This window comes from Maudiozyma barnettii (genome assembly GCF_903064755.1).
Source record: "Maudiozyma barnettii strain CLIB 1767 genome assembly, contig: KABA2_02, whole genome shotgun sequence".
Taxonomy (NCBI): Eukaryota; Fungi; Ascomycota; class Saccharomycetes; order Saccharomycetales; family Saccharomycetaceae; genus Maudiozyma; species Maudiozyma barnettii.
In genome coordinates this window covers 1,367,666-1,393,580 of record NW_024545239.1, presented here as the reverse complement: position 1 = coordinate 1,393,580, position 25,915 = coordinate 1,367,666, and the positions used below count along the sequence as shown (strand labels likewise).

General features: G+C 33.8%; 11 protein-coding genes and 1 non-coding gene across 12 annotated transcripts; 5 read left to right on the top strand and 7 right to left on the bottom strand.

The window, feature by feature from the left end:
• Nucleotides 1-269: 269 nt before the first annotated feature.
• On the top strand, nucleotides 270-983 carry RCR2 (Rcr2p; the record flags this gene model as incomplete). Its single annotated transcript, XM_041549264.1, has 1 exon — nucleotides 270-983. The coding sequence occupies one exon, from the start codon at nucleotides 270-272 to the stop codon at nucleotides 981-983; it is 714 nt and encodes a 237-aa protein (XP_041405198.1).
• A 524-nt stretch (nucleotides 984-1,507) lies between these two features.
• On the top strand, nucleotides 1,508-2,926 carry RAD57 (putative DNA-dependent ATPase RAD57; the record flags this gene model as incomplete). Its single annotated transcript, XM_041549263.1, has 1 exon — nucleotides 1,508-2,926. One exon carries the CDS (start codon nucleotides 1,508-1,510, stop codon nucleotides 2,924-2,926), a length of 1,419 nt encoding a protein of 472 aa, XP_041405197.1.
• A 385-nt stretch (nucleotides 2,927-3,311) lies between these two features.
• On the bottom strand, nucleotides 3,312-4,553 carry MAF1 (RNA polymerase III-inhibiting protein MAF1; the record flags this gene model as incomplete). Its single annotated transcript, XM_041549262.1, has 1 exon — nucleotides 3,312-4,553. The coding sequence occupies one exon, from the start codon at nucleotides 4,551-4,553 to the stop codon at nucleotides 3,312-3,314; it is 1,242 nt and encodes a 413-aa protein (XP_041405196.1).
• Nucleotides 4,554-5,192: 639 nt separating this feature from the next.
• On the bottom strand, nucleotides 5,193-8,117 carry SOK1 (Sok1p; the record flags this gene model as incomplete). Its single annotated transcript, XM_041549261.1, has 1 exon — nucleotides 5,193-8,117. One exon carries the CDS (start codon nucleotides 8,115-8,117, stop codon nucleotides 5,193-5,195), a length of 2,925 nt encoding a protein of 974 aa, XP_041405195.1.
• Nucleotides 8,118-9,029: 912 nt separating this feature from the next.
• Nucleotides 9,030-9,893, bottom strand: IPP1 (inorganic diphosphatase IPP1; the record flags this gene model as incomplete). The annotated part of the gene is made up of 1 exon (XM_041549260.1): nucleotides 9,030-9,893. One exon carries the CDS (start codon nucleotides 9,891-9,893, stop codon nucleotides 9,030-9,032), a length of 864 nt encoding a protein of 287 aa, XP_041405194.1.
• A 2,214-nt stretch (nucleotides 9,894-12,107) lies between these two features.
• On the top strand, nucleotides 12,108-12,180 carry KABA2_02S13024. Its single transcript has one exon. It is a non-coding gene; the product is annotated as a tRNA-Thr (tRNA).
• A 1,010-nt stretch (nucleotides 12,181-13,190) lies between these two features.
• APC11 (anaphase promoting complex subunit 11) lies at nucleotides 13,191-13,760 on the bottom strand (the record flags this gene model as incomplete). The annotated part of the gene is made up of 1 exon (XM_041549259.1): nucleotides 13,191-13,760. One exon carries the CDS (start codon nucleotides 13,758-13,760, stop codon nucleotides 13,191-13,193), a length of 570 nt encoding a protein of 189 aa, XP_041405193.1.
• A 321-nt stretch (nucleotides 13,761-14,081) lies between these two features.
• On the bottom strand, nucleotides 14,082-14,873 carry GRX6 (glutathione-disulfide reductase GRX6; the record flags this gene model as incomplete). Its single annotated transcript, XM_041549258.1, has 1 exon — nucleotides 14,082-14,873. One exon carries the CDS (start codon nucleotides 14,871-14,873, stop codon nucleotides 14,082-14,084), a length of 792 nt encoding a protein of 263 aa, XP_041405192.1.
• Nucleotides 14,874-15,456: 583 nt separating this feature from the next.
• On the top strand, nucleotides 15,457-17,640 carry SLX5 (SUMO-targeted ubiquitin ligase complex subunit SLX5; the record flags this gene model as incomplete). The annotated part of the gene is made up of 1 exon (XM_041549257.1): nucleotides 15,457-17,640. One exon carries the CDS (start codon nucleotides 15,457-15,459, stop codon nucleotides 17,638-17,640), a length of 2,184 nt encoding a protein of 727 aa, XP_041405191.1.
• Nucleotides 17,641-19,435: 1,795 nt separating this feature from the next.
• On the top strand, nucleotides 19,436-21,337 carry KABA2_02S12936 (alpha-mannosyltransferase; the record flags this gene model as incomplete). The annotated part of the gene is made up of 1 exon (XM_041549256.1): nucleotides 19,436-21,337. The coding sequence occupies one exon, from the start codon at nucleotides 19,436-19,438 to the stop codon at nucleotides 21,335-21,337; it is 1,902 nt and encodes a 633-aa protein (XP_041405190.1).
• A 253-nt stretch (nucleotides 21,338-21,590) lies between these two features.
• On the bottom strand, nucleotides 21,591-23,243 carry YPK3 (putative protein kinase YPK3; the record flags this gene model as incomplete). The annotated part of the gene is made up of 1 exon (XM_041549255.1): nucleotides 21,591-23,243. One exon carries the CDS (start codon nucleotides 23,241-23,243, stop codon nucleotides 21,591-21,593), a length of 1,653 nt encoding a protein of 550 aa, XP_041405189.1.
• A 524-nt stretch (nucleotides 23,244-23,767) lies between these two features.
• CDS1 (phosphatidate cytidylyltransferase) lies at nucleotides 23,768-25,078 on the bottom strand (the record flags this gene model as incomplete). Its single annotated transcript, XM_041549254.1, has 1 exon — nucleotides 23,768-25,078. One exon carries the CDS (start codon nucleotides 25,076-25,078, stop codon nucleotides 23,768-23,770), a length of 1,311 nt encoding a protein of 436 aa, XP_041405188.1.
• Between the last annotated feature and the right edge of the window lie 837 nt (nucleotides 25,079-25,915).

Below are 25,915 nucleotides of genomic sequence, written 5' to 3'. Positions count from 1 at the left end.
ACTGATGCTATTTTTACAAGGAAGGATATATAGAGGGAAAGGTAGACGACGGTTGGATAAACGAACTTGGTAATAAAGACGGATAAGACACATTACGGATATAAATATAAAATAGTGATAAGGGTTATTAGCTTATTTGAAGGGTGCTGAGTGTGTGTTTTTAGTATTTGTTTCCATTAACACTCTCAAAGGATATATATATATACATATAATAGGTCGGAAGATTAAACATACGCAACTTATTTAGTCTTTGCCACCCAACAAGCACGATGATCATCGACAATAAAATACTCCTTTTTATAAGAGACACAACTGACTCAGATAATAATGGGACTACAATAATAGACGATCCATGGGGGTCATCAACCTGGCGATGGGGTCGTTGGATTCTGTTTGTCATATTCGTCGCTTTCATATTGATCTTGGTTATAGCCACTGCTAGAGCTAATAGGAGACGGTATGTTAGAGGTGTAGCACCAATTAGAGGAACATCATGGTTGACTCCTCCATCGTATAGACAGTCAGAAAATACTTATGTAGGAACATCACAACGAGCGGTGGTGGATTACGTTCCAGAGTATACTGAAGAGGCTAATGAGAATGATCTGGGTTATTACGATGAAAGAGGTGAATTCCATACAAATGATAAGACTACCTATATACCACCACCTAAATTGGAGACTGCAAATGAACCACATTCTCTAAGTGGATCGCCTTTGTTGGAGAGACCTTCACCGGCTGTCTTAAGAGATACTAGTACTGTTTCTACTCCTGATATAGGATTGGATTTCAGTAGACCAAATTACAGAACTGACAGTAACTTAAATACTTTCCCCGGTTATTTCAACAATGACAATACTAACAATGAACTACACACAGATAGAGTTGGAACTGTTGGTTCTTCATCCTCTGCAGATGATACCCAAGTAGAATCGTCTAAGGATAAGAAATTTGTGTCTGTAGATGAAGTTAAGGAGTTTTAGATAGATGTAAAGATTTATAACATCACAATACCCACACGTTATTATTATTTTTTTTTTTTTCTTTATTTGTCGAACTAGTATTACATTTATTTTGCATTCCCTTTTTATTGTACAGTTTTTCTTCATTCAATTTTCCTTTTCTTTATATATATATATTCGTTTACGTTACATACACCAGAGACTTATTATTATTAATTTCTTTATAACACACAGATCTGTGCATAATACATTCAACTACTTAACATCCTATTTCTCACTAAGTTAGATTTATTATATGTGCCAAGTCGCCATCAGCCCCACTTCTTTGTCAAAATCATTGAAAAATGTATATACATATTAAGTTAGTAGTGCGCTGATTCCCTCTGTAAAACGTGTTTTAAAAAAATAAATGGCATTTAAGATATACACGATGAGATTGCAAAGATATTGGATAATAAACTATGTATATATATATATACATACAGATAGAAAAGAGTATAATAGTAATTAGTTCACAGTGAACACATCTCAGTAAGTGTTATCTCATGGATCTCTATGATGAATTGCCAGCAAGTGCATTGTTATGCGACCCAGAATTTACGGCATTGTTTGAAGCATGTCAACGATATAGAATTACTACGATAGATTTCCTTACTTTGAATGTAAGAGAACTTGCCAAGATTTCTCAAAGATCTATTAATGAAGTGGTAAAAGTTAAAAGATTACTCTTGAACGAGTTCGACAAGCAATTTGTCGAAAAGGATAAGATTCAATCTGTAAAGGAAGTTGAACCACCACAAGTATTTACTTCAGGTGATATGGAAATTGATTCTTTACTTGGAGGTGGTATTCATACTAAAAGTATTACTGAAATATTTGGAGAAAGTTCAACTGGGAAATCACAATTATTAATGCAATTATGCTTAAATGTTCAATTACCAATTGCAAAAGGTGGATTAGAAGGGAAATGTGTCTATATTACTACAGAAGGTGATTTACCGACACCCCGTTTAAACGGGATACTAGACTCAAGACCTGATTGGAAGAGTATTGGAGTATCTCAGGCAAATATATTTACCGTGAGTTGTTTTGATTTGATAAGTCAAGAACATATTTTGAATGTTCAATTGCCCGTGTTATTGGAGAGAAATAAAGGTCAGATTAAATTGATTATTATTGATTCAATATCTCATCATATGCGTGTGGAATTGGAGACTAAATCATTTAGTGAATCTCAAGATAATAGATATTATGTGGATAAGATGGCAGAAAATTTATTACAATTAGCTAAAAAACATTCAACAGCAGTCGTGGTTGCTAACCAAGTTGGTGATAAACCTTTGGTGGATAGACCTGATGATTTTGTTCATCATTTCATGGATTATGATTATCAATTAGGATGGTTAGTTGGTTGGAGAGACTCCACGATTATGTACAGACAATATTATACAGATGATAATTCAAAAAATAAAAGTATTAGGAATCATCAACAGAGTCAACGACTGACACAAAGTACGACATTAGATTCAAATTCTACTGTAGAAGATTTACTATCAGATGATGAGGATTATAGTCTCATTGAAAGAGAAATTAATAAAGTTATAAATTCACAATCAACCTCACAAGAAAATAATGACTTACCAAATAATCCAACATCCACAACTAAAAGATCCCAGACAGTTAACTCAAATCGTTTTGTTCCTCGGAAGAAGAAAAGACGGCTGGATATTAGAGTTCCAAATCTGGGACTTTCTTGGGCTAATCATGTTACTACCAGGCTATTGTTGAAGAAATCCTATAAAGCATCACCAATGATCAAACGTGGTGAAGTTAAATTCTATCAAGGTGTTGATCCGGCCTCATTTTGGCAAGTAAAAAGAACTTTACAGCTTGTATATTCTACTTTTGCTAAACCAGGAGAAGTATCTTTCGTTATCACAAAAAAGGGTATAGAGTCTACATGATTTAAAAAAAAATTGTTGATATTTCAACATTTTAGGACAATTAAATATTAATTAATTATTACATTTTTGTTAGTATGGATATATATAATATATGTGCATATTTAATATGTAGCGTTGTATTATAAATGTTATTCTTCTTTCTAGAGGTAAAGATATATGAGGGATATGAGCAAGGATCCCAGGATGATTCGGCTATTACTGGAACCATCGATTTTCAAGATACGTTATAATGCGACAAGAGAAACAAAAATAAAATAAAAAAAATTAAAGTTCACTTATAATCGGGTATACAAGTTGTTCAATCGAATACGATGACTATTATGGCTTCATATAAAAAGGAATGGTATTGATATTTTTTTTTGCCCTTTTCATTGTTTCAATTTCTTTAAAATTCATCTTCAGAATCATCCGCAATTGCATTTTCATCATCATTTGCTAGGTCATATTCACCTTCAAAGCCGTCATCATAGTCGATAGTAAATTGTCTCATCGGTTTCATGGTGTCCTCGTTGTAGTCCCCTGATATGGCTTTTACTCTTGAACAAATCAAATATAGGAATGCCACTCTCTTACGCTTCTTATTAAATAAAAATCCGATAAGACTCCATAGATATCCAGGTTCATCTTCCAAAAACGATTTTGTTGGATTAAATTGATATACAACACAATCTGACAACGTCATATGTGAACTTATACTTTCCCAAATCCAACTTTCAGGTTTTTTTCCTAGTGAATACAGTGAGTTTTCAAATTTTGAAATAAATGTCTTCAATGAACTCCTTATGAAATCTGTAGGTTCTAGTGAGCTAAAATCGTGATCAGGATAAGATGCATTCAAGATTGCAATTAAATATGCAAACGTCCTTCTACTTGCTGGTTCACGAATGGGACCGAATGGACCAATATTTACATTCATATCGGCATCCTTTAATGAGGGTCTTCTCAATGAAGTCAATTTAAAACTCTGTAAACTTGAATTACTACTTGTCCTTCTCTTTGAACCTGGTTTTGTTATACCACTATTGGATCCAGCTCTATTCGTTGATTCCATAGACGAAGAGCTCGCATACTCAGATTCGGAATTCATTACCAAATCTTTTAGATTCTGGTCATTCAATTTGACACTCTTAATAAATGGACTAGCCACTAAAGGTCCATTGTTACTACCATTAGAGCCATTAATTACCGGAGCATTTGTTAGGGAGACATTATTCGTTGAATTATTATTGCTGTTGTTATTGCTATTATGATTGAAATTGTTTGTATAATTAACAATATTGTTATTTATAGCATACAGTGGATCTGTTATAGACATACGTCTCTTCTGTTCCCAAAATGAGGAACTATCCCTACGAGTATTGTCATTAGGTGTAACTGGTATAGCATTTGCTTCCACAGGAGACGACTGTAACTGTAACTGTTGTTGGTGATGTACGGCAGCTTTGAAACTTTCATTTTCTTGTAATATTGTTTCCAAATGCTGGTCAATAGTCTTGTATAGTTTCTTATCTGAAGCAACAGGCTTTGTTGTGAAGATATCACAACCACCAGTAATCTTGCAATCTGATGTTTCAAAATTCAGAGTCTGATTGACTCGTTCTATATCTAGTTCATCTATGAACTTCATAATTGTATAGCGCTATTAATATTGTTTTTTTTCTTTATATCTTTATGTTTTCCTTTAAATAACTGTAAGAAATATTGTGAAATTATTAATCCTTTTTAAGTTCTCTGAATATATATAGTCAGATAGATAAATGTTTCATAAGGTACAATTAAAAATATTTTCCAAATACGGCAAGAGCCACGTTCCTGCAAGTTTCGACCCAAACCTGCTCTGACAACAAAGACTAGTTTATTTACAAATTGAAAATTCTCAACCTTACAACCTTACAACGTAGGCCAACTCTGGTCACCTACTTTTTCTTTCCCGCAAAGCACGTTTTTAGTTCGCGCTTTGTCTTTCGAGACACCCCTATGCGAGCTCCGTGCACGGTGATATGCACTGCAACCTGCACCCCACGCCTTGCTGAGGTTTTCACTGCTGATACTCTCAAAAAAGCATTTGCCGTGGGGGGGGGGGAGAGGCAGGTAAAGCAAGAGCCAAATGCAAGTGCAAATGCAAATGTAAAGAGCATTCGGAGTTTGGAAGTAGAAGAAGGGAAAGGTTTTAACGAGATGATTAATTGTTGTTTTTGTTTGATGATTGTTATGTGGGTGGGATATATATGAATGTGATTATATAGGGGGTAGGTAGATGTGTTGTTTATGCTGCGGTAGTCATTCTGTCGCTCAGGGTGTCACAGTAATGTTGACCAAAAACAGACCAATGTAAGTTGATGACTGTGTATAAATGACGATAAATGTTCTCGAATTCTTCAGAATCAGTAAAGGCAAACAACCCTCTACCTTCCTGGCGTGGTGTGTTTTCGTTAGCATTACTAGAAGAATTGTCTTGGTTTTTAAATGAGATTGTTGTAGATGTGGCAGTATTTTCCTCGTTACTTGTTCCTGGTGTACTATTACCAGTACCATTTGAAGTGCTGTTGTAAAGGTATACGAAATCTTGCTTCACCCTCCCTTCAACAGTACAGTTGGATCTACTGTAAATACCTTCTTCGAGAGACTTAAAGACCCTATTCTCTAGAACACCATACACTTCACTTAATGGTTGGGTCTGTTTCGATAACCATGCCTTTGCAAACCTAATCTTTTCATTGTCTAATGAAATAGGTAATACACTACCAGTCGATGTATTTGTAGTGTCATCTTCAGTATCAGCCATTGTGACGTCTTCATCAGTATTTTCTGTTTGGGTAGTAGACTTCGGTTTGGTCAAATATTCTTGTTTCTTTTCCTCGATCACTTTACATAGATGTACGGCAATGGATAATGTATTTTTAGTCCATCTACAATTGCCATGATCATCAGTAATTATGCTAATTACTTCTTCCTTCATTTTCTTATTCGTGTATGTGCTATTTATAAACACCTTGGTAGCTTTGTCCATGGTATTGTCATTGGCTACTAACTGTTGAAATAATAGACGACATACTAATAGACACACTAGTTGACGGATGTCTGCCCTCAATAGGATCAACCTGGCATGGTCAAACGAAAGTGATGTCGGAAATTCTCTAACCATCTTACGACATGATAATAGACTAATAATACTCCTGATACAACCTTTGTAGACTTCTTGTATGCTTAAATTATTTTTATCCTGTACTATAAGCTCTCCTGAATTGACATATTCGGTCATTTTATTTCTGAACCAAGTTAATGATGATTTTAAGAGCACACTTCTTGCAGTCACTAAAGAATTAAAGTATTGTTTTTCGAAATCAATTGCATTGCTTAATAGTGCGGGTCTTAGTAGACGAATCTGATGGTTAGCAATATCTAATTTCATAGCCTCCAAAATTTGGAAAACTAATTTAAGTCCTTCCATAAATTTCGATAAAGATGCCTCCATATCTGCTTCTTTAAATTTATTACTCATTTTATCCACGTATGCATCTCTCATTGGTGCACAATGATGTTTAAAAAGAGTAGCTAACCATTCCGATAGATTAGACATCACTAATGATCCCTTTATCAGTTCTTGGACGTTCAATTCTGTATCTAAGATATTATTGATTTGGTGAGTCTCTTTTTGAGGGACGATTGTTAACAACACTTCTCTCAAAGTATCAAATAATGGAACTAGTCTTGTATGGTCGTATCTGAAAACATCGGGCCTCTTAGAATAAACAATTAACTCGTTTTCAACATCTTTCCAGTATATATCTGACAAATGTTTCTTTTTAATACCACGTTCTCCATCAAGGTTTGGTCTAAATTGCAATAGGGGGTCAAAAATTATATCATGTCTCAGTTGCGGATTTTTCACAATCTCCTGAAGATCGATTTCCTTAAGACATTGCAAGTTGATAGGTGGTAATGGAATAGGCAATTTTGTAGCTTTGACATAATTGACTCTATCTTCAAACGTCACCAATGAATCCAGATTGTTTGTATTGTTGTTGTAATTATTATCATTCTGAATATTCATATTTGTGTATTTATCTTGAGTGAAAGTTTTATTCTGTGTTTTTGAACTGTTTGTTGAACTATTCAAAGCCTCCTGCGTTAATAATATAGCTTGTCTCAACGTTGTGTTACTCAATGCGTTTGTAGATGAAGATGACATTCCGGACGACGAGCTTCCAAGGCCTTGTGATTGTAAAATATGTGGATGATGTGTTCTAACTGATTTTTTCTTCATAATTCCGTAAGGATTCATTGGGTGAGTCATGATTGTTTGATTGTTTCCTCCATTATTACCTATCATCATATTGCCACCAGTAGTTATGTTTTGAGTACCATTCATATTATTGTTGTTGTTGTGATGATTTGGGTTGTTCCCATAATAATGGCCATGATTAGAAAGTCTCTTCAAAGAAGAATGTAGGATTGTCGGCACTGAGTTTGATCTCGATTTGAAGGATGATAATAAATGGAACGAAGGTTGAATCTGTTTCTGTTTTACCTGTTGTTGTTGTGCAGTCTTTATCATGGGTATGGGTTGTTGTTGTTGTGTTGAGGTATTTTCCGTTGGTGGTACAGCTTCTTTACTTTTCTCTCTTTGTTGTGACAACAATATATCATTGTTATTATCTTCTAATTCTGACGTACGCATAAATTGGCCTGTCTTTGAATCAAATTGTTTAAATAGATTACTATTATTAATAGTAGTTATCGTATTGGTATTATTATTATCAGAAGTCGAAGTAGTAGTAGTAGTTGTTGTTGTTGTTGTAGCCGTATCTGCCAAAGTAAGTCCCTCTGAACAAGAACCTGGAGTTCCTACACCAGATAGTGGGGCCTCCATTGGATCTACTACCTCATTTTTATGAGTATGAGTATGATTATGAGTCTGATGTAACTGTTGTTGAGGATCATTTATTTTTGATAACGATGTTTGTTCTTCTTCTTCATCTTCTTCTACTTCTTCGTTATCATTTGATACACTCATAACAGCTGCAGCTGCAGCCACTACGGTAGCTGTATCAGAAGTTACTTCATTCCCACTAGTTCCAGGTCCCGTCGGCACTTGTCCCGACTGTTGATTTGATGATGTTGAAGAGTTTCTTGTACTTGAAGGGGTGTTTGCAGTTGCAGTAGCCGAATGAGTTCTGGGGTGTTCCATATTTGAGTATCTGATATTTTCTTTCTCTTATATATGTATGTGTTTAGGTATTATTATTATTATTATGGTTGATGTTTCAGGGTTGTGGGGTTTTTTGTCTCAGTAGCAGTGGTAGTGTACGTCAACGTTATACGAGCGTATATATATATGTTTGAAAGTTGTAGACAGTTTTGCAATAAGTGAATTTCTAGTATATATAGATATATCAAAAGAATAGAAGTACAGTAAGTGTTACCACTGAAACGATACTAATAAATCCTATATAAGATAACTTTGTTCTAAGAAAAAAAATTCTTTCTTTAAGAAAACAGTTCCTCCTTCTTCTGACTCTCTCTCTCTCTCTCTCTCTCTCTCTTTGTTCCTCACTCTTTTAATTCTCGGATATCAAAATCAGAGAAAAATTTGTCCGCCGCCCGCTGAATGGAAACGAAAGAAACTCTGCTGATCATCAAGCAAAAATCGTTTCTATTATGGCAAAACGAACATGCAATTTCTATTATGTGATTTTCTATTATGCGGTTTCTGCTATTGTGAGTGAAAAGGGGGATTGGGGGATGGGGAGAATCCTGTCATCTCGTGTAGAGTGATGTGGTTCTGTGGGTGGGCAATAGATCGATGATGAGGGTCTTGGAGTGATTGCAAGAGTATCAGAACTGGTATCTGCACATACATGATGAGGTGTGGTGCTTATTACTATGAGTATATAAGTGTGTTGTTGATATAGCTTGTGTGGAGGGCTTACTACAAGAAGGGGGAGGAGGAAGATGTGTATCGGCAGTGTGATACCCGATCGCAGATACTGAATTCTAGTATTATTAAATCCTAATATATATATGTATATATATATATATATACTTGGTCATAGGGGTGGTATACGCATTCGTACATTGTTCCACTTCATTGGGATTCTATTTAAGCAGAACCAGAAATGAAGAACCACTTGTCAATAGATTTGTCAATTGGAGCATCGGCTTGAGCAGAAGCAGCTGGGATGGTCCCAGCAACAGAAGTAGAGAAAGTTGGGATATCCTTCAAAGTGGTGGAAGCCAAGGAAATACCCTTGTCATCTACAGACTTACCTTCAATCAACTTCTTCCAGGATTCATGAGTCTCCTTGATAATATCCAAGGTGTACTTCTTGTTCTTAGCTTCACCAGAGAAAGCAAATTGGTTTTCTGGTTTACCATCTGGAATCTTGTAAATTCTGAACCATTCATTAGTAGCCTTCAATAAACCTGGGAAGTATTTTTCAACATCTTCAATGTCGTTCATCTTTGGAGCTAATGGATCTCTGACATCAATAGCAATGACCTTCCAGTCGGTTTCACCTTCGTCCAATAGAGCCATGATACCTAGGACCTTGACTTGCTTGACTTCACCACTGTAAGCAATGCCTTCACCGATTTCAAGAACATCGATTGGATCATCATCACCAACAGCTTTGGTCTCTGGGTGAGCTTCGTTAGGGTCTTCCCAGGTTTGTGGCAAAGCACCGTAGTTATGGATGTAACCATGGTGAGGGAAACAGTTTCTAACAAATCTTAACTTACCTTTCTTGGTGTCTTGAACAATTGGGTTCAAAGCTTGTTCTTTGTTGATTTCAAGCTTGGCATTGGTCCAACGTGGAATTTCAACAACCATGTTGAAGATGTTGTTTTCTTTGTCAGCATACAATGGGATGTCGTGGAAAGCAGAGATTGGCTTACCATCTTCCTCAATGAAAATTTTGAAATCAAGAGTGTTCCTAGCACCAATTTGTCTGGTAGTGTAAACCATTGTATAGATATATATAGATAGGTGGGTGGATAAGTATGTACGATTTATGAAAAAAAAGTTAGACGAAACGAAGTGAAATGAGCTGTTCCTTTTTTGTAGGGTCTATGTGTTGTCAATCGAGTATTTATACTAAGTAATGTGTTGTGGGTTTGTTGGATAGATCCCAAATGTTTCGCCGTCACAATTCACTTCGTCCAACTTTTCTCGTCCCAACGACTAAGGCGTCTCTTTTCTTATCGCTCTCGCCCTCTCTCTCTCTCGCTCTTTCTCATCCTGTTGCGGTAACTGCGACTATAAGAAAAATGAGGCAGAGAGAAGAGTGAAGGAAGGTGTGGCTGCAAACATTCATTATTGCTTAAAGGATAATACCATTAATATCTTGAAAGGTTGGCCATATTCTACAGTGTTGATAGTAAATATGTAATATTATGTGGATAGGTTCTTCCAAGTCTGCTGTTATATTGTTGATCCAATCATATTCAATTTGGACAGTACTATTGTCACTGTCTACGTTGTGCATGCAGTCATCATTTCACGTGCTCATGAATTAATAAAACTACTACAGAATTTATGTCAATGTTCCATATTTCTGAACATTTTATTTAATAGATATGATATCCATATTACTGTTTAACAAGAACATTCGAGATATATAGTATTGTTACAGGGGTTGTATGCCGAGACGTATGTTTTTGCTAGAATTGTATTGGTTATTTTGATATCATAGCAAAAGATTGTTACAGCAAACGATAAAAACATAACGTTCGGATAAGAAGAACCACTCCGAAAACAAATTAAATTTAATTAAAAAGGTGTAATGTGGAGTACACTATATTTACTAGAATCACTAAGGTAATGAGTCAAACTATATGACTACTTACTTTTTTGACTCAATACTCCGGTTTCCAACATTTTTGACTAAGAAATTTTAATCTATGTTAATTGACCAACTTTTTTTTATATTTTAGTGTTCAAATATATATATAATGGAACTGTTTTTGGGGTGGTGGTATCATATATGTCATCATATTATCTTCCTATATATTTGAGGTGAAGCAGACATACTGTGGTTAGACTTATATTCGTTCATATTATATAGTGGCAGGTAGAGAGGTTGATGGCATAGCTTAAGTTTTAATGTTAGGTAAGCAAAATATACTTGTTATATTTTTCTTATACTTGTAAGTGATTGTTTATTATATATAATTTATAGAACGAATAGAATCTAACTCAGAATGTAAGTTCAGAATTCTCTGTCTTTATATATTATTTATTTTTCTCGACAATCGGTTTCTCCTATTACCTAATCATTACGTAATATTTGTTTCATACTATAACGCGCTTCATAACACATTCGAGATATATTGATCCCACATAATTTCTGTCAATATTGAGATACGTTCCGAATCATTTGGCTTGCTAATTCAATGGCTCTGTTGACTTATTTAAATACATATTTGTCAGAAATTAAGAGTAATATGCACAACACTTAATTTCAATAGGTAAAGAAATACCTTTATGACAGAGAATATCTGGAACCAAGATATCTAAAACGTCTTAATAAGAACTAAACATTTATTAAGTAATAGTCGTTTAGGTCATAATCGTTTAGGTCATAATCGTTTAGTAATAAGTTCATTACTTAACAATCGTTTAACCAATGATCGTTTAGGTAATCAGTTTACTACTTAACAATCGTTTAGATAACAATCGTTTAGGTAGCAAGAAGAAATGAAATATCGGTAAAATTAAATAATATATAAAGACAAAGAATTCTGAACTTACATTGGAAGTTATATTCTATTCGTTCTATAAATTATATATAATATAAAGAGACCGATCGATTATAGTATTAAAAAATATCTGAATTAAATAAAGTAAAGCTTGAAGAGACTAATAGAGGCAAACACTCTATCTCAGATTCTCTACAATATTGTCCAACGTTACTATGCACAAAAGATGAGTTGTTTAACAACAGCAACTCTGTTTAACATATACGGCAGTGCAGTACACTCTAAATTCTACTTATATTAGCTACCTTCTCCTTCAAATAGGTTAAGATAATGTTAGCCTTTTTAGTGCTGCCGCTACATTTCAACAGAATATACTCTTCAATTAATTCTGTTATAGTATAATTACATAAATTATAATAGAAATTTTCTTTTATCAATTGGAACATGGATATAAATATTGGAAAAAAAAACAACTAAACAAGCTTTTATGGCCAAGTTGGTAAGGCGCCACACTAGTAATGTGGAGATCCTCGGTTCAACTCCGAGTGAAAGCATTATTTTTTATAATTGTATAGTATATACTCTGTGTTGTTTTGAAATAGATCACCCTAGGCAGTAATGAGATTCATGTTAAACAGAGGTGCTGTTGTTAAACTTCTCATTTTTTTTGTTCATAGTAATATTGGACAATGTAGCTCCAATAAACCCAATGTAGAGGGAACGAATACCACATTATGCAGTATATATCATGTGTTATTATATATACGGTAGTGCAGCACACTCTAAATTCTACTTATATTAGCTACCTTCTCCTTCAGATAGGTTAAGCTAATGTTAGCCTTTTTAGTGCTGCCGCTATATTTTACAATTCAATCCGTATATGTCATATGAAAGTGGGATTTCTTGGTAAAACTAGTTCTTAAATTATATAAAAAGTACGTAAACCAGTGAAAAATATCATTTATCTAGTAGCTTATCACTATTTATTAAAAATAGAGATGATTCTTAAGAAACTTTTTTTTGATATTATTATCACTTTTGTTGTTTTGTTGACTTCAAGTAACTTTCCATTGCCCTATAGGACATGTTCTAAAGATAAAAAAAAACAAATATTATTTTAAATCGATGTTATAGTTCCAATATTATTATAAGCAAATTCTTTGAACTATAAATGTATATACAGAAAGATGGATACAATTGAAATCTGTCTTGATTCATATTATGATGCAAAAAACAGTGCAATTAATCACTAACCATTCCTGTCCATTGATAATTTATGTGAGAACAGCCACAATATATTTCGATAATCGTAGACTCGAAAAATAAACACATTGAAATCTTACCATTATAGTTTTCGATAATTTTCGAAGTAGAAAAAAAAGAATTTTTTACACAATATGTCATTGTATAAAATTTTATCGCAATAAATTCCATTTACAGGACAGTACTTGATTCTATTTATATTACTGAACAATGCACAACGACCCTACAAAAGCTAGGAAAATATACCAATCGATAATTTTGAATAATCCTCTTGTTCACGAACCACTAATGCCCCATATGTTCATATTTCCTGATCATCATCGTCATCATATTGCATGTCATCTTCTTCTTCTAATTCCTGTTGTCCTTCAGTCCCGTCTTGTTCACCTGCATCTTCTTCCCTCATAATTTCATTGTTTAAATCTTGTTCTTCACGTTCCATTAGCAATCTTCTTTCCCGATTCTTACTTAAAAGGGTCATAAAGTGTTCCCAATGCTTGGTGTTAATTATGACATCTTCCTTCAAAGTGAATTCTTGTCTACACATCGGGCATAAACCCTTCGAATTCACTGTATCTAACCATCTATATATGCAATGAACGTGGAAGTTATGATTACATTGTCCAACCACTAAAGGACATGACCTCCCAGGCAATTTACAATTTGGACAGACACCATTGTAACTTACACGACAAATACCACAGACATCATCTTCGTCATTTCTATAATTTTTTAGGAATGTATATGTTTCATTATTAAAATCTGGCCTTTCATTATGTTGTGGATCGTTATGAAAGAATGCCTTCGATCCGGTATCAGTATCCCATGACCATGCAAACACCGGATATACCTCTTTAACTGATACCTTCATGACACTATAATATAAAATAACCTAAAGAGTTTAAATTCTGGCAGTCGATTATTCATTAGATTATTATTGTGGTAAAACTTTCAATATTTCTAATCATCTTTTTTTGTAAATAACCTTTAAGAAAAAATTAAAAAACGAATAAAAATAAAAACACAAACTATGAAGTAACTCATTAAAATCAAAATTGGAAAAACATAAATAAATTAGAAAGAACAATATATTTTAAATATGTGTTAGTATGAATGGATATAAGTGGTTATACGTAATGATTTTCTATATAACAGAAGACAGAAGAAAATAAAAATGCTATTTGGTAATTAATTAATTATTAGATGGTTTATCCGTTTGTTTAACTTCGAAACTACCTCCGGACCATTCCCTCAAAGAGGAAAGTAACTCACCATTCTTGTGTAGTGCTATGATATCGTCGGAACCACCTCTGGAGATGCCATTAACTATCATATTTGGTACTGTCCCACGATCCGTTTTTTCCTTGATATATTCTTGTAACTCTGTTCCATGACTATGTATATCTAATTCAATCACATTATATCCAGGAGTAAATTCATATTCTTGTTCCAACAGACTCTTTAATCTTTTAGAGTAAGGACAATATGTTTTACTGAAAATGATCACAGGAGAAAGTCTTAACATTTCTGAATATTCAGCTTTAGCATCAAAAGATTTCACTTCTGAATCCTTCCCAGTTTTACTATTTTGAGCAGCAGTTAATGAATCATCAACTGGAACGTTACCTCCATTAACGTGGGCATTACTTGAAGTACTTACTGCACTTGCAGCACCAGCAGCAACGCCTACAGCACTATTCCCGTTCTTTTCTTCATCATGAATGCCGACTTTCTCTTTGATTCTATCGATCTCTTTAGTAGCTTCTGTATTAGACCCTGGCTTACCACCTTCCACAACAGCTTGTTGAACCAAGTTACTATGTGGATCTTGTTGTTGAGAACCAGTAGCCACTTGTGTCCGTTGCACATTATCACTAGCTAGACTCATACTGTCAGCATTCTGCACGACAAAGAACACTAACAGTAGCATCAGAGCTGTGATGCTCAGCACTCTGATGTTTCTCTTATTTAACATAATACCCATTATTTCTAGTTAAACTTTGTTGTGTGACAAATCGAGAATCCTACGATTACGAAAAAATGTTACTTGTTGCAACAAACTAGACTTCCTAAAAACTTGTTATAGTCAAGTGTCTAATAAACTATTATTAATAGAAACAAATTCTTATAATAATAATAACTCAGAACAAAATTCTTCAAAGTTTTCAAAACTTTTCTCGCTATAAGAAATTTCCACACGTAACGGAGACAAAACCCCAAACAAACGTTTGGAATCCATAACAATAATAATACCTAAATTAGTTAATGATTGATATTAAGAATAGTTGGGTGGGAAAGGTAAAAAGAAAATAAATTTAAATCAAGTAGTCCATATTGTTAAACTAACATTTATTTTTAAAAAAAAATTACACCACTGGATAATTTGATTATCTTTTTGCATAGCTATAGGAAGTAGTATACATTCGCACGATACTGACTTATATATATATATATACATGCACAGACGTATATATTTGCAAAAGAGATTTTATAAATAAACAGATAAAAATAAACAAAATATTTCATTGTAAGACAAACTAATAGGAACAAGAGTGATAATAAGAATAATGTGGGGCTCAGGAGATGACGGATCAGACAGTGAATCAAACCATGATATAGAAGCGATGACGAGATCGAGGATGGAGGATTCAAGGGTGCCACCCGTATTATTAAACTATAGAGGTCTACAACAACCACATTCACAAGTGCAACCATCATCTTCAGAAGGAATTCACCATAGTGATGATGGTGTGATAACGATAGATAGTGATGACGAGGAAGATACTCGTATTAGAAATGAAAATAGATTGGAAAGACTGATACCCGATGGAAGGATAGGAAGACCGCGTGATATGATGAATAGATTTGTTAATACAAATGGTAGTAACCGTGCTATCGAGGACCAAGAAGATTTTGGAATAAATCTTGATAATGATGAGGATAGTCATAATAATACCCGTACTAATAATCATAATGATGACTTGGAAATAATATCTGCAATTGATAGGCCACATTATGATGATGGTCCTATCTATCCTGAAAGTGAATATATCGATTTGGATAATGAAGAACAAACTGTAGTTACTCCAGCCAGATCAATACAGCGGCCAGTTATGATCGTTGATCATGCTAGTTCGACAAATAATAATCCAAATAATGACAACAACAATGATAATGATGAAGGTGGTAATGGTGATGACGATGGTATTGCTATAGTAGAGGAAAGGACCACACGTCCCACCGTATTACTGAATTTGCCGGGTGGTGAGCAATTAAGAATTGATGCTACAAATAGAGATGCACCAATGAGGAGCTCTTTCGAATGGGCAGTACAGTTACCAGAGTCTCGTCATAGATTATTAAGAAGAAGTGGGAGAAGAGTAGGGAACATGATAAGAAACTTATTTGAACCTGAGGATTCGGATGATAATTATAACAATAGTAACAACGAAGATGCCAATGAAAGAGAGGTCCGTACAAGATTACCGGCAGGTGTTATGGCCGTAAGAAGAAGACAGATTGCTACGATGAGAGAAATCGAACGTAGAAGAAGAGAACGATTACAAAACGGAACGAATAGTAGTGTAGAAGGGGTTTCTAGTGGTAATCCATTATTGGATCAAATAAGACATGATATTCAAACATACCCACCTGACGTAAGAAGTGCGTTTGATCATGCACAATCATTGCATGAATTTAGATCAATTTTACAGAGAGTAGCACCTGTAACATTAGAAGAATGTGGTAGCACATTAACAAATCTTTACACCGAATATAGAAGTCACGTCATGGAGAACTGGGCCACAAGTAGAGTACAAGCTGCAACAGAAGAGGCTCGAAGGAACCGTGAAAGACATCCAAATGGTGGCTCCAGAAGAGGAGGAAGATCACGGAATAGTCGTGGAGTTTTAAATGGTAGACGTCAACAATGGAATCGTTTCCGTAGTGATGGTACTACATCCGATAATGATGATGATTATGATGGTTATGCTATATGGAGACGAGAACAAGACGAAATGTTAAGGGCGCATGGGTTTTACACTACTGACGATGATGAAGAAGAACAAGATTCACGTTTTGGATTTGGACCTGATGCAGAGAGACGAGAACAAGAACGTACACAAAACATTATCAATATGATTCAAGCTCGAGAAGAAAGAGAAAGAGATTCACGTGTGAAGACGTTTATGCAAAAGACCAAACAAACAGAAAATAAATTTAAGGATACAGCTAGTAAATTGCCCGAGGGGTATAGTTCGAATTTTGATAGTACACCTAAAATGAAAATGACTATAGTCAAGAAAGGTAATGTGGAGAGTGTTGTTGTAGATGATGATATGACATTAGATACCGAGATGGATGTTCCCTCATGTACGTTATGTGGGATTGAACTTGGTGTTGGTATTCCTGATTCTTTCCAAGGATTATTTGCGGAGGATCAAGGCGTATCCTTTGAATATTTAGTTGAAGAGTATGGATATTCGTGTCCTTACCAAAGTCTTTTGAAGCCTACCCAATTAGATCGTGATTTATCAAGAAGAACATATGTGGCTGGATGTGGTCATACTTATTGTGGTCGTTGTTATGTAAGGATTGAGAATGCTAAGAGTAAAAGTAAACTTTCCAAGAAAAAACTTGCTGCGTTGAAAGGTTCATCGCATCCCGATAATTATGGTCCAAGGAATTGTCCAGCAAAGGATTGCGGAGGATTCATAAGGGCTAGAGGTAAGATGAGAGAGATGTATTTGTAAATGTTGATATATATATATATATATATATATCTATTTACAAACAAAATGAATTATGTCAATATTTTTTTAAATATAAATCATAAAATATAAATGATTAATAATAGTGAAGAGTGTAAAAATTATACAACATATGTATGAACATATCGAGAGGGCAGCTCAAACCAGCATATCCAATGCACAGCATACACATAGACCAGCCAAACACCCAGCTAGACAATCCTGGTTACCATTACTTGGAGGTTTCTGTTGAACATAGACCGGCTGTTGCGATTGTTGTTGTTGTTGTTGTTGTTGTTGTTGGGGAGGATAGTATTGCGGTTGCTGTTGCTGCTGATAATACTGTTGTTGACCTTGTCCTTGTTGCTGCTGTTGATTATTGTTATTATTATTATTGCTATTGTTATTATCATAATAATCTTGTTTTTGGTCATTATTATAATCTCTTGCGGCAGGATGACCTGGAGGTGGAGCAGCAGGACGGCTATACTACATCACTTAACAAGTAAGGAAATACGAAAAGGGAGTGAAATTATTAATTGAGTGAAGTAAAAAAATTTAAAAAAATCAATCAAAGATACTCCTCTTCAACTCTATTTCTTTATTTCCATTCAAATAAAGTTGTTAGTAAATTAGCAAACAAAGTGAAAAAAAATATATATATATATGCATCTCACTAGTAATCATATTAGTCATGTTCCAACTATTCAGTAATACTGTATATCTAAATCTTGTGAACAAAATTTAAACATACCTAGTGGTGAGAAGATCATATTTTATAAGCAGTAACATACTTGAGCCTTGTTATCGTTATTGTTATAGTAGTCAGACATGGTAGTTATGATATGGGATAGAAGGGATGAACTATTTCGCAGTAAGTACCCAAGTTGAATAACTGAATTTAATTATACGGATTGTTTTATTCAGTCTTCGTTTTGTTGGTACAAAACAAAGTCCCTACCTACCAACCCTTGTTGCTTTATATATCAATCAGTTCATCGATTCCTGTCCCGATTCACTTCGATGAATATATCTTTAATTTTCGTGCCATGCGCCGCAGCTACGTATCCAATGGCAAAAAACAAACAAACAAAATATTTTTCAAGCAGTGAGAGGAGATGAACTCTTCACAAGGGTGTGGGATTGGTTGAACAAGAGAATGTATTGAGTCTACCAGTATATATCTATACATCAAGGGATGGGATGTGTATTCACATTTTATAGCTTAAAGTGATGATGATACCGACAAAAACAAATTGAGTCAGGTATGGTGCCTGTTCCTGCAACATGAAATAATATTGTTTTCATCATATACTCGCAAGAGCTTCATTTAATATACCAGATATGATACAAACCATACATGTCCATGCAATCACAACACCCAAATACAACCTTTGTAGCTTAACAATGTCTGCTCTACAACTGTGTTACAGTATATACGTTAAGACATGACGTGCTTTTGCGATGTGAATGAAATTAGCCATCCACCCACACACCACATCAATAGAGGTTCAAATGACTGCTGCGCGATACTGAATGTTGCTACTGCCGTGGAGACAGACAGACCGAGAGCGAAACAGCAGCAATTTCATAATTTCTATTTGCGGAAAGTGAAAAATTAAGTAAGAAAATATTATACAGTGCCTCTTTTTATGTAATCTGAAATATTTTGGCGTAATACTGCCAATACACGTTTACACATAATACAATGATTTATTTGTTTCTTAATATATATATTAACTTCACCTTTGAATCACACTAAGGCAGATTATTATTACAATCTCCATACTCAGTGACCATGTTGAGTATCTCTAGAAGAGTGATTAAATTCGTGAAACTAGCTTTGGTTTTACTATTAATAATATCTATTATTATAGTAAGTACTAACTATAGTGAAACTGCAAATGATGCTGTAGCATATTATAGAACTAGTGTACAAGAATATGTGGATACTTATATCTTACCAGATAAGGAAAATAATAAGTCCGACGATGAAGCCCTAGAAGATATAGAATTGGATTTTGAAAATATTGAAAAGGGAAATGATGATGAATTTGAACATGATATGTTTGCAGATCAAGAAAATCCTACTGAAAATGAACAAATAAAGTCTGTTTCAGAGTTCTTTCATCATATGTTTAAAACTATAATAAATTATTCTCCAACGTTAAAAAATTCAAAGACTTATAAAGAGAGTTGTTTATTGAATGGTGATATTGGTACAAGACCTGATAATTATAAAGATTGGTATAAATTAACAAAAGACAATTTAGGTGATTGTTTAGAAATATCAGATGATGAATTAGCCCATTTAAGAGATAAACATGCAGAATTTGTCTTGGCTTTAACTGGTATGGATCTTCAAGAATTAACTACAGCCAAAGAATTAAGTGAAGATAATTCAATTAATTCTTATTATAAGAATGACGGTATCGTTATTGTTGGAGGTGATAAATATACTTTGTTGGCATTTTTGTCTATTAAGACTTTGAGAGAATTTAATACAACTTTACCAATCGAAGTATTCATTCCAAATGGTGAGTCTTATGATAGAAAATTTTGTAATGATCTTTTACCGCAATATAATGCTAAATGTATCTATCTTTCGGATATTTTATCAGAAGAGACCATCGAACAAAATCAATTCCAAGGGTATCAATATAAATCGTTGGCTATCGTAACTTCTTCATTTGCTAATGTTTTATTATTAGATGCCGATAATTTCGCTATTACTAACTTGGATGATATTTTTGAATCAAAAGTTTTCAAAGATAATGGGTTAGTGTTATGGCCAGATTTTTGGAGACGTACAACAACTCCAAAATATTATGATATTGCTGGGATAAATTATAATCCATCTAACCGTGTTAGAAATTCGATCGATGATGTAAGTCCCACAGAGATATATAATAATAGAGAAAACGATCTTGATAATATCCCATTTCATGATTTCGAAGGTACTTTACCTGATATGTCCACAGAGTCAGGCCAATTATTAATCAATAAAAATAAACATTTAAAGACAATCGTTCTATCGTTATATTATAATTTTAATGGTCCAAATTGGTATTATTCTATCTTCTCACAAAGAGCTGCAGGAGAAGGTGACAAAGAAACATTTATTGCTGCGGCTCATTATCTGGAATTACCTTTCTATCAAATTAGAACAGGTCCAGGAGTAGACGGTTATTTTAAGAAAGAAGATAATAATGATTATCGTGGTGTTGGTATATTACAACATAATTTCATCCAGGATAATGCTAGATATGAAAAAGCAGTTGAAGATTATAAGGATAAGAAATTTGGTCCATTTACAGAAGAACAAGTCAGTTCATTCACTTTAGATACATTTTATTCTCATTATTTTGAAAGTAAGTCAACAAAAGAAGTGGATGTTATGTTTATTCATGCAAATTATCCAAAATTCGACCCTGTGTCTCTTTATAAATCAAAGGATTTTATGTATAATGGGGATCATTTCAGATCTTATAACAATTTAAAGAGAATAAACAATTTCGATCTGGAACTGTGTGTTTGGGGCACCCTAAAAGAATTCGTTTGTTCAAACAGAATTTATTTCCCATATTTAAACCATGCTTTGGACGATGATGAAGAAGAATATGCAAAAATGTGTAAATATATTTCAGACAGAGCTGATCATATGGAGGCAACACACAAAGAAGCTCTTTCATCAGATTAGATCTTATGGGATTTTTGTTTTTTTAATAAAATTATAAACAAAGTCATAAATTATATATACACCATCTATCTACTTATATACATACACACATATAGAAATGTAAATCATTACATTTATGCAAAACAAAATATTATGATAAGACATAGACACATTTGCTAATACATGTCTATGAACATCACTCATCATGTAAGATTCCATAAAAAATATTTTTATTCCTAAGAGTAAGGTAAAAATCCTAGTTTCAAAACGAATATTAGAAATGCCTCTCCAGATAACTCCCACTCGCTTTAAAACTAAATCCTTTAAATATATCAGGAGTAGTCAAAGAATGGTTCTTATTCTCGGCAATTGGAATACCATCATCCATATGATTTTCTTCGAATGACATAGATGTAAATTCAGTATCAAAATTTTCAGCTAATTCCCAATCGGTGATAATTGGTACAATTGGACCTAATGTTGTCTTTTGAAGGTACCCAGTTTCCATCTCTTTCCAATTAATCTTCCTGAATATAAAATGCGATTGAAATTTAGTTACACGCTGCTTACCGGCTTTCTTTTTCTTGTTATTATTATTGTTAGCACCCTTCTGCTTAACGATAGGTTCCTCCCTCCAATATCTGTCTACATCCCACCTCTTCGTTTTATCCTTCTTCAACAACCAATTCAACATATCCTTCATACCTTCACTTAGATAATATGGAATTCTTGGACCTTGTTTATCCTTTTGGATTTTATTCAGAATTACTTTATGATTGTTCCCTGTGTACGGAGGTTTACCAACCAACATATCGTAAAGTAAACAACCAAGTGAATACCAATCACAATTCTTATTATATGCTAACCCTTGTAAAATTTCTGGGGCAGCATATTCAGGTGTTCCAATAATAGAATGCAAAGTATATATATCATCCTTTTCCAGATCAGAATCAGAAGATGTAGAATCATTAGTTGGATCTGTAGTACCTTTCTTACTTAGACCAAAATCAGTTAGAACTAAGTGACCCCTTTGATTAAGAAGACAGTTTTCAGGCTTTAAATCTCTGTAGACAATACCATTATCATGTAAGAATTTTAATGCACAACTTACCTCGGCAGCATAAAATGCGACTGTATCCTCTTCTAATGTCCCATGTTCTTTTAAATGGTAGAACAGTTCACCACCTGGAATATATTGAAGGATTAGGTATAATTTGGATTGATCATGGAACGAATAGAACAATTTTACAATATTCGGGTGTTCTAATTGAGATAAAATCGTTCTTTCTGCAAAAGTTCTCTCTATTCTTTTATCTAGGTCTCTTCTCATGGTCAATTCATCAGTAACTTCAATATTATCATTTTCTTTGTCGGTATTTTTTTTATCATTATCATTAATTAAAATTTCAGCTTTTTTTAATTGTTTCATGGCATACAACTTGGTGGAATATTTGTCTTTAACCAAGATAACTTTTCCATACGCACCTTTCCCTAAGACTCTAATTGGTTTGAAATCTTGAATCGTTCTGACGGTTGTTGGTCTCATATCAATAGCTTCACCAATAATACTACCTGTATTAATATTTTCTTTTTGGACAGCAATATCAGAAGGTGTGTTCCTAAAGGAACTTGTTAGGTGACTGACAACGTTCGGGGAATTATTAGATATAGATACACGTCTAGTATGAACGGGTGAAAGTACAGGAAATTTGGCCAAAACTGATGAACGTCTTCTGGTTCTTTTCTCCTCAGGTGAAGTTTGAGTATTTAAATGTTCATCCATAGTCATCAAATTATCATTAAATTCAAATGATGGTAGATCTTCATTTTTGCTTCCGAGTTTAGTTACTGGAATCCCGTTATTATAGTTAACGTCATCATCATGTAATGTCACGTTGCTAAGTTCTTCATCCAATGAGAAAACCATAATGAATTCGGTATAATTTTGCAAAGGATTTAGTACACACTCTCAAAGTACATTGGCTATTCGGTATTCAGAGTTCTTTAAGATAGAAGGTAATACTGTAAAAATATAGATTGATAAACACATAGTAGAACTAGGAACCCGTTTTAATTATTATATGTATATAATCTTTGTTTACGTAATAACCAAACATTATAGCCCATGCGGTGCAAACAGCTCGGCTGGTATTGATTGATACATTTCTTTCGACTGAAAATTTTTGAAATGTTATGCAAGGAACATTTATTGGCACATAATAGTGCGTAAACCCGAAGCTTTCCAAATACATTCAAATAGTCTACAAAATGGAAGGAATTGTATTATTATACATTACTCATTTCTAGAGTTTGTTTCTCGTTTTCTTTAATATAGATATGGTATATGAAGGAAAATAAATTATATAAAATTACATGATAATAGTGTAGGTCGTTCGTAAAATATGAAGGAAGTATTGCTAAAACACAAAATATCGAAGACTGTAAAACTTCTTAATTTAGAGCTTTGATAACTTCTGCAAAGACTTGAACCACTTTCTTGTGTTGCTTTTTGCTCAACACACCTTTCTTAAACAAAACATCAATCAAAGTAGTGATCAATTCTAAGATATCTTTGTCATCCAAGTTCATTAAAATGGTTGACAAGACAGTTTCAACAGTAATTCTATGTTCTGAGATGAAAGTTTCATAATAAAGGTTTGCAAAGGAGCCCATTAGGAATTGGCAATCAATTCTGTCAGTGATACCACCATGACCTGGGATAGAATGGCCAAAATCTTTGACTTTGAAAGTTCTCTTTATACCTGAAGCAAAGAAACCACCGAATGGAGCAAACAATGAAGCAAATGTAGCCAAATTCAAAGCATGGAAATAAACTGGTTTGATTGTAATAGATGAAATACCAAATTTTTCAAAAATAATAGGTGGAGCTCTGTAGATTTGAGGTAAAAAGATCGGATTCAATTCACAAGTGACATTAGACAAAAAGTTTGCATGAATGTCTTGCACTGGACATGTCATATACATGTAAGGTGACAATAATCTAGTAAAGATGACACTTGAAATGGCAGTGAAAAACCAAGCTCCCATGAAACCTTCTAAAGTTTTCTTTGGTGAAATTTCAATCAGCTTAGTCTTACCAAAAGTAATACCACATAAATAAGCAAAAATGTCATTGACAATGACTAGACCACATGGTACTAAGAACCAGAATAGACCGTTTAAAATATTCTTAGTAATTAAATTACCTTGAAACACAATGAATAATAATGCCATATGTGTAGCACATAGGGAGGCAAATTGAAACTTTAAGAAACCCTTTCTTAAACTACAAACAAATAGGACAAAACCTAAAACGTATAGACAGTAGCAAACAAACTTATGGTTCAATGCCATCCATGTCAATATTTTGTTTTCAAAGACAGCAGTTTGGAAAAAAGTGAATAAATGTTTACCTGATAAGTAATACAGGGTGGTGAACAAGAAATACCAATTTAAAGTCTTTGTTAAAGGTAAATTCTTTTCACGGCTGGATATACTTGTCAAAGCAATACATTCTTTGAATGCGGTGATTTGACATAATAATACTAGGGCAACACACCAAATGTGACCAGATGCTAAAGTTATGAAAAACCCACTAATCATGACAAATGTCCATATGGTTCTAATAATAAAATTATACTTTCTACTTTCAGTTTTTGGTTTTTCCCCATTGGTAGCAACAGAACCAACCAGATTATTAGTTGGTTTAGGAGAGGATCTCTTGGAACCCTTTCCTCTTTTTGCAATAGATGATTTGGCCATCTTACCCGTTTCTTTTCGTTTAATTCGAACTAGAGCACCTTAAAATATATGGAATCTCAAATACTTCAATGCTGGACGATAATCAATTGTGCTTCTATTTCAAAGATTTATATATGAACACGTAAGAAATATGCTGTTCTTATTTTGTATTCACAGAAAACTCAATTGTTCTTTCACTTTATTATCGATGTTTGCCTCAACGAATCTGACAGAGATGTAACAAGACTTTCAAACAATTATTAAAGAGAATATAAACAAGCGTTAGTATTACCAAGATATTAATTATAAAGCTTTATTTACCTGCAAGATGTAAGACATTTCAAAACATATCTAAATCTTAAGAAACTACGCTTACTCTGTTCGCACTACCCCCACAAACTGAATAAGACATGTCATAAGCAATTGACTAAACCTATTGTTGATCTTTTCCATGAGAGGCCAATGTGTAAAAAGTGCCAATGCTATAGTTGTTCCATCTACTTTATTGTTACGTGTACACGTTAACCTTCGTATTTGACAGTGTTTACTATGCAGCGCTTCGGCGATCACTCAAAACTGAAAAATTTTCAGAGCCAAAAAACTAACAAAATTTTTTTTGTGGGTAAAAGATATTTTGTGAATGTGAAGATTTTAGGGCTGCCAAAGGTTAGGGCTGGTAATATATGGAAAAAGCTGCAGCGGTCACGTGGATGGAAAATGTCTGAAAATTTTTATGTAAATAATAAGACTATAGTAATAAGACATCGATGAGATGAGATGAGATAAAAATGAGTTTACTGTAATAATAATTAGGAATAGATTCAGATCTGAAACAAAAGGGGTACAAACTAATAAATT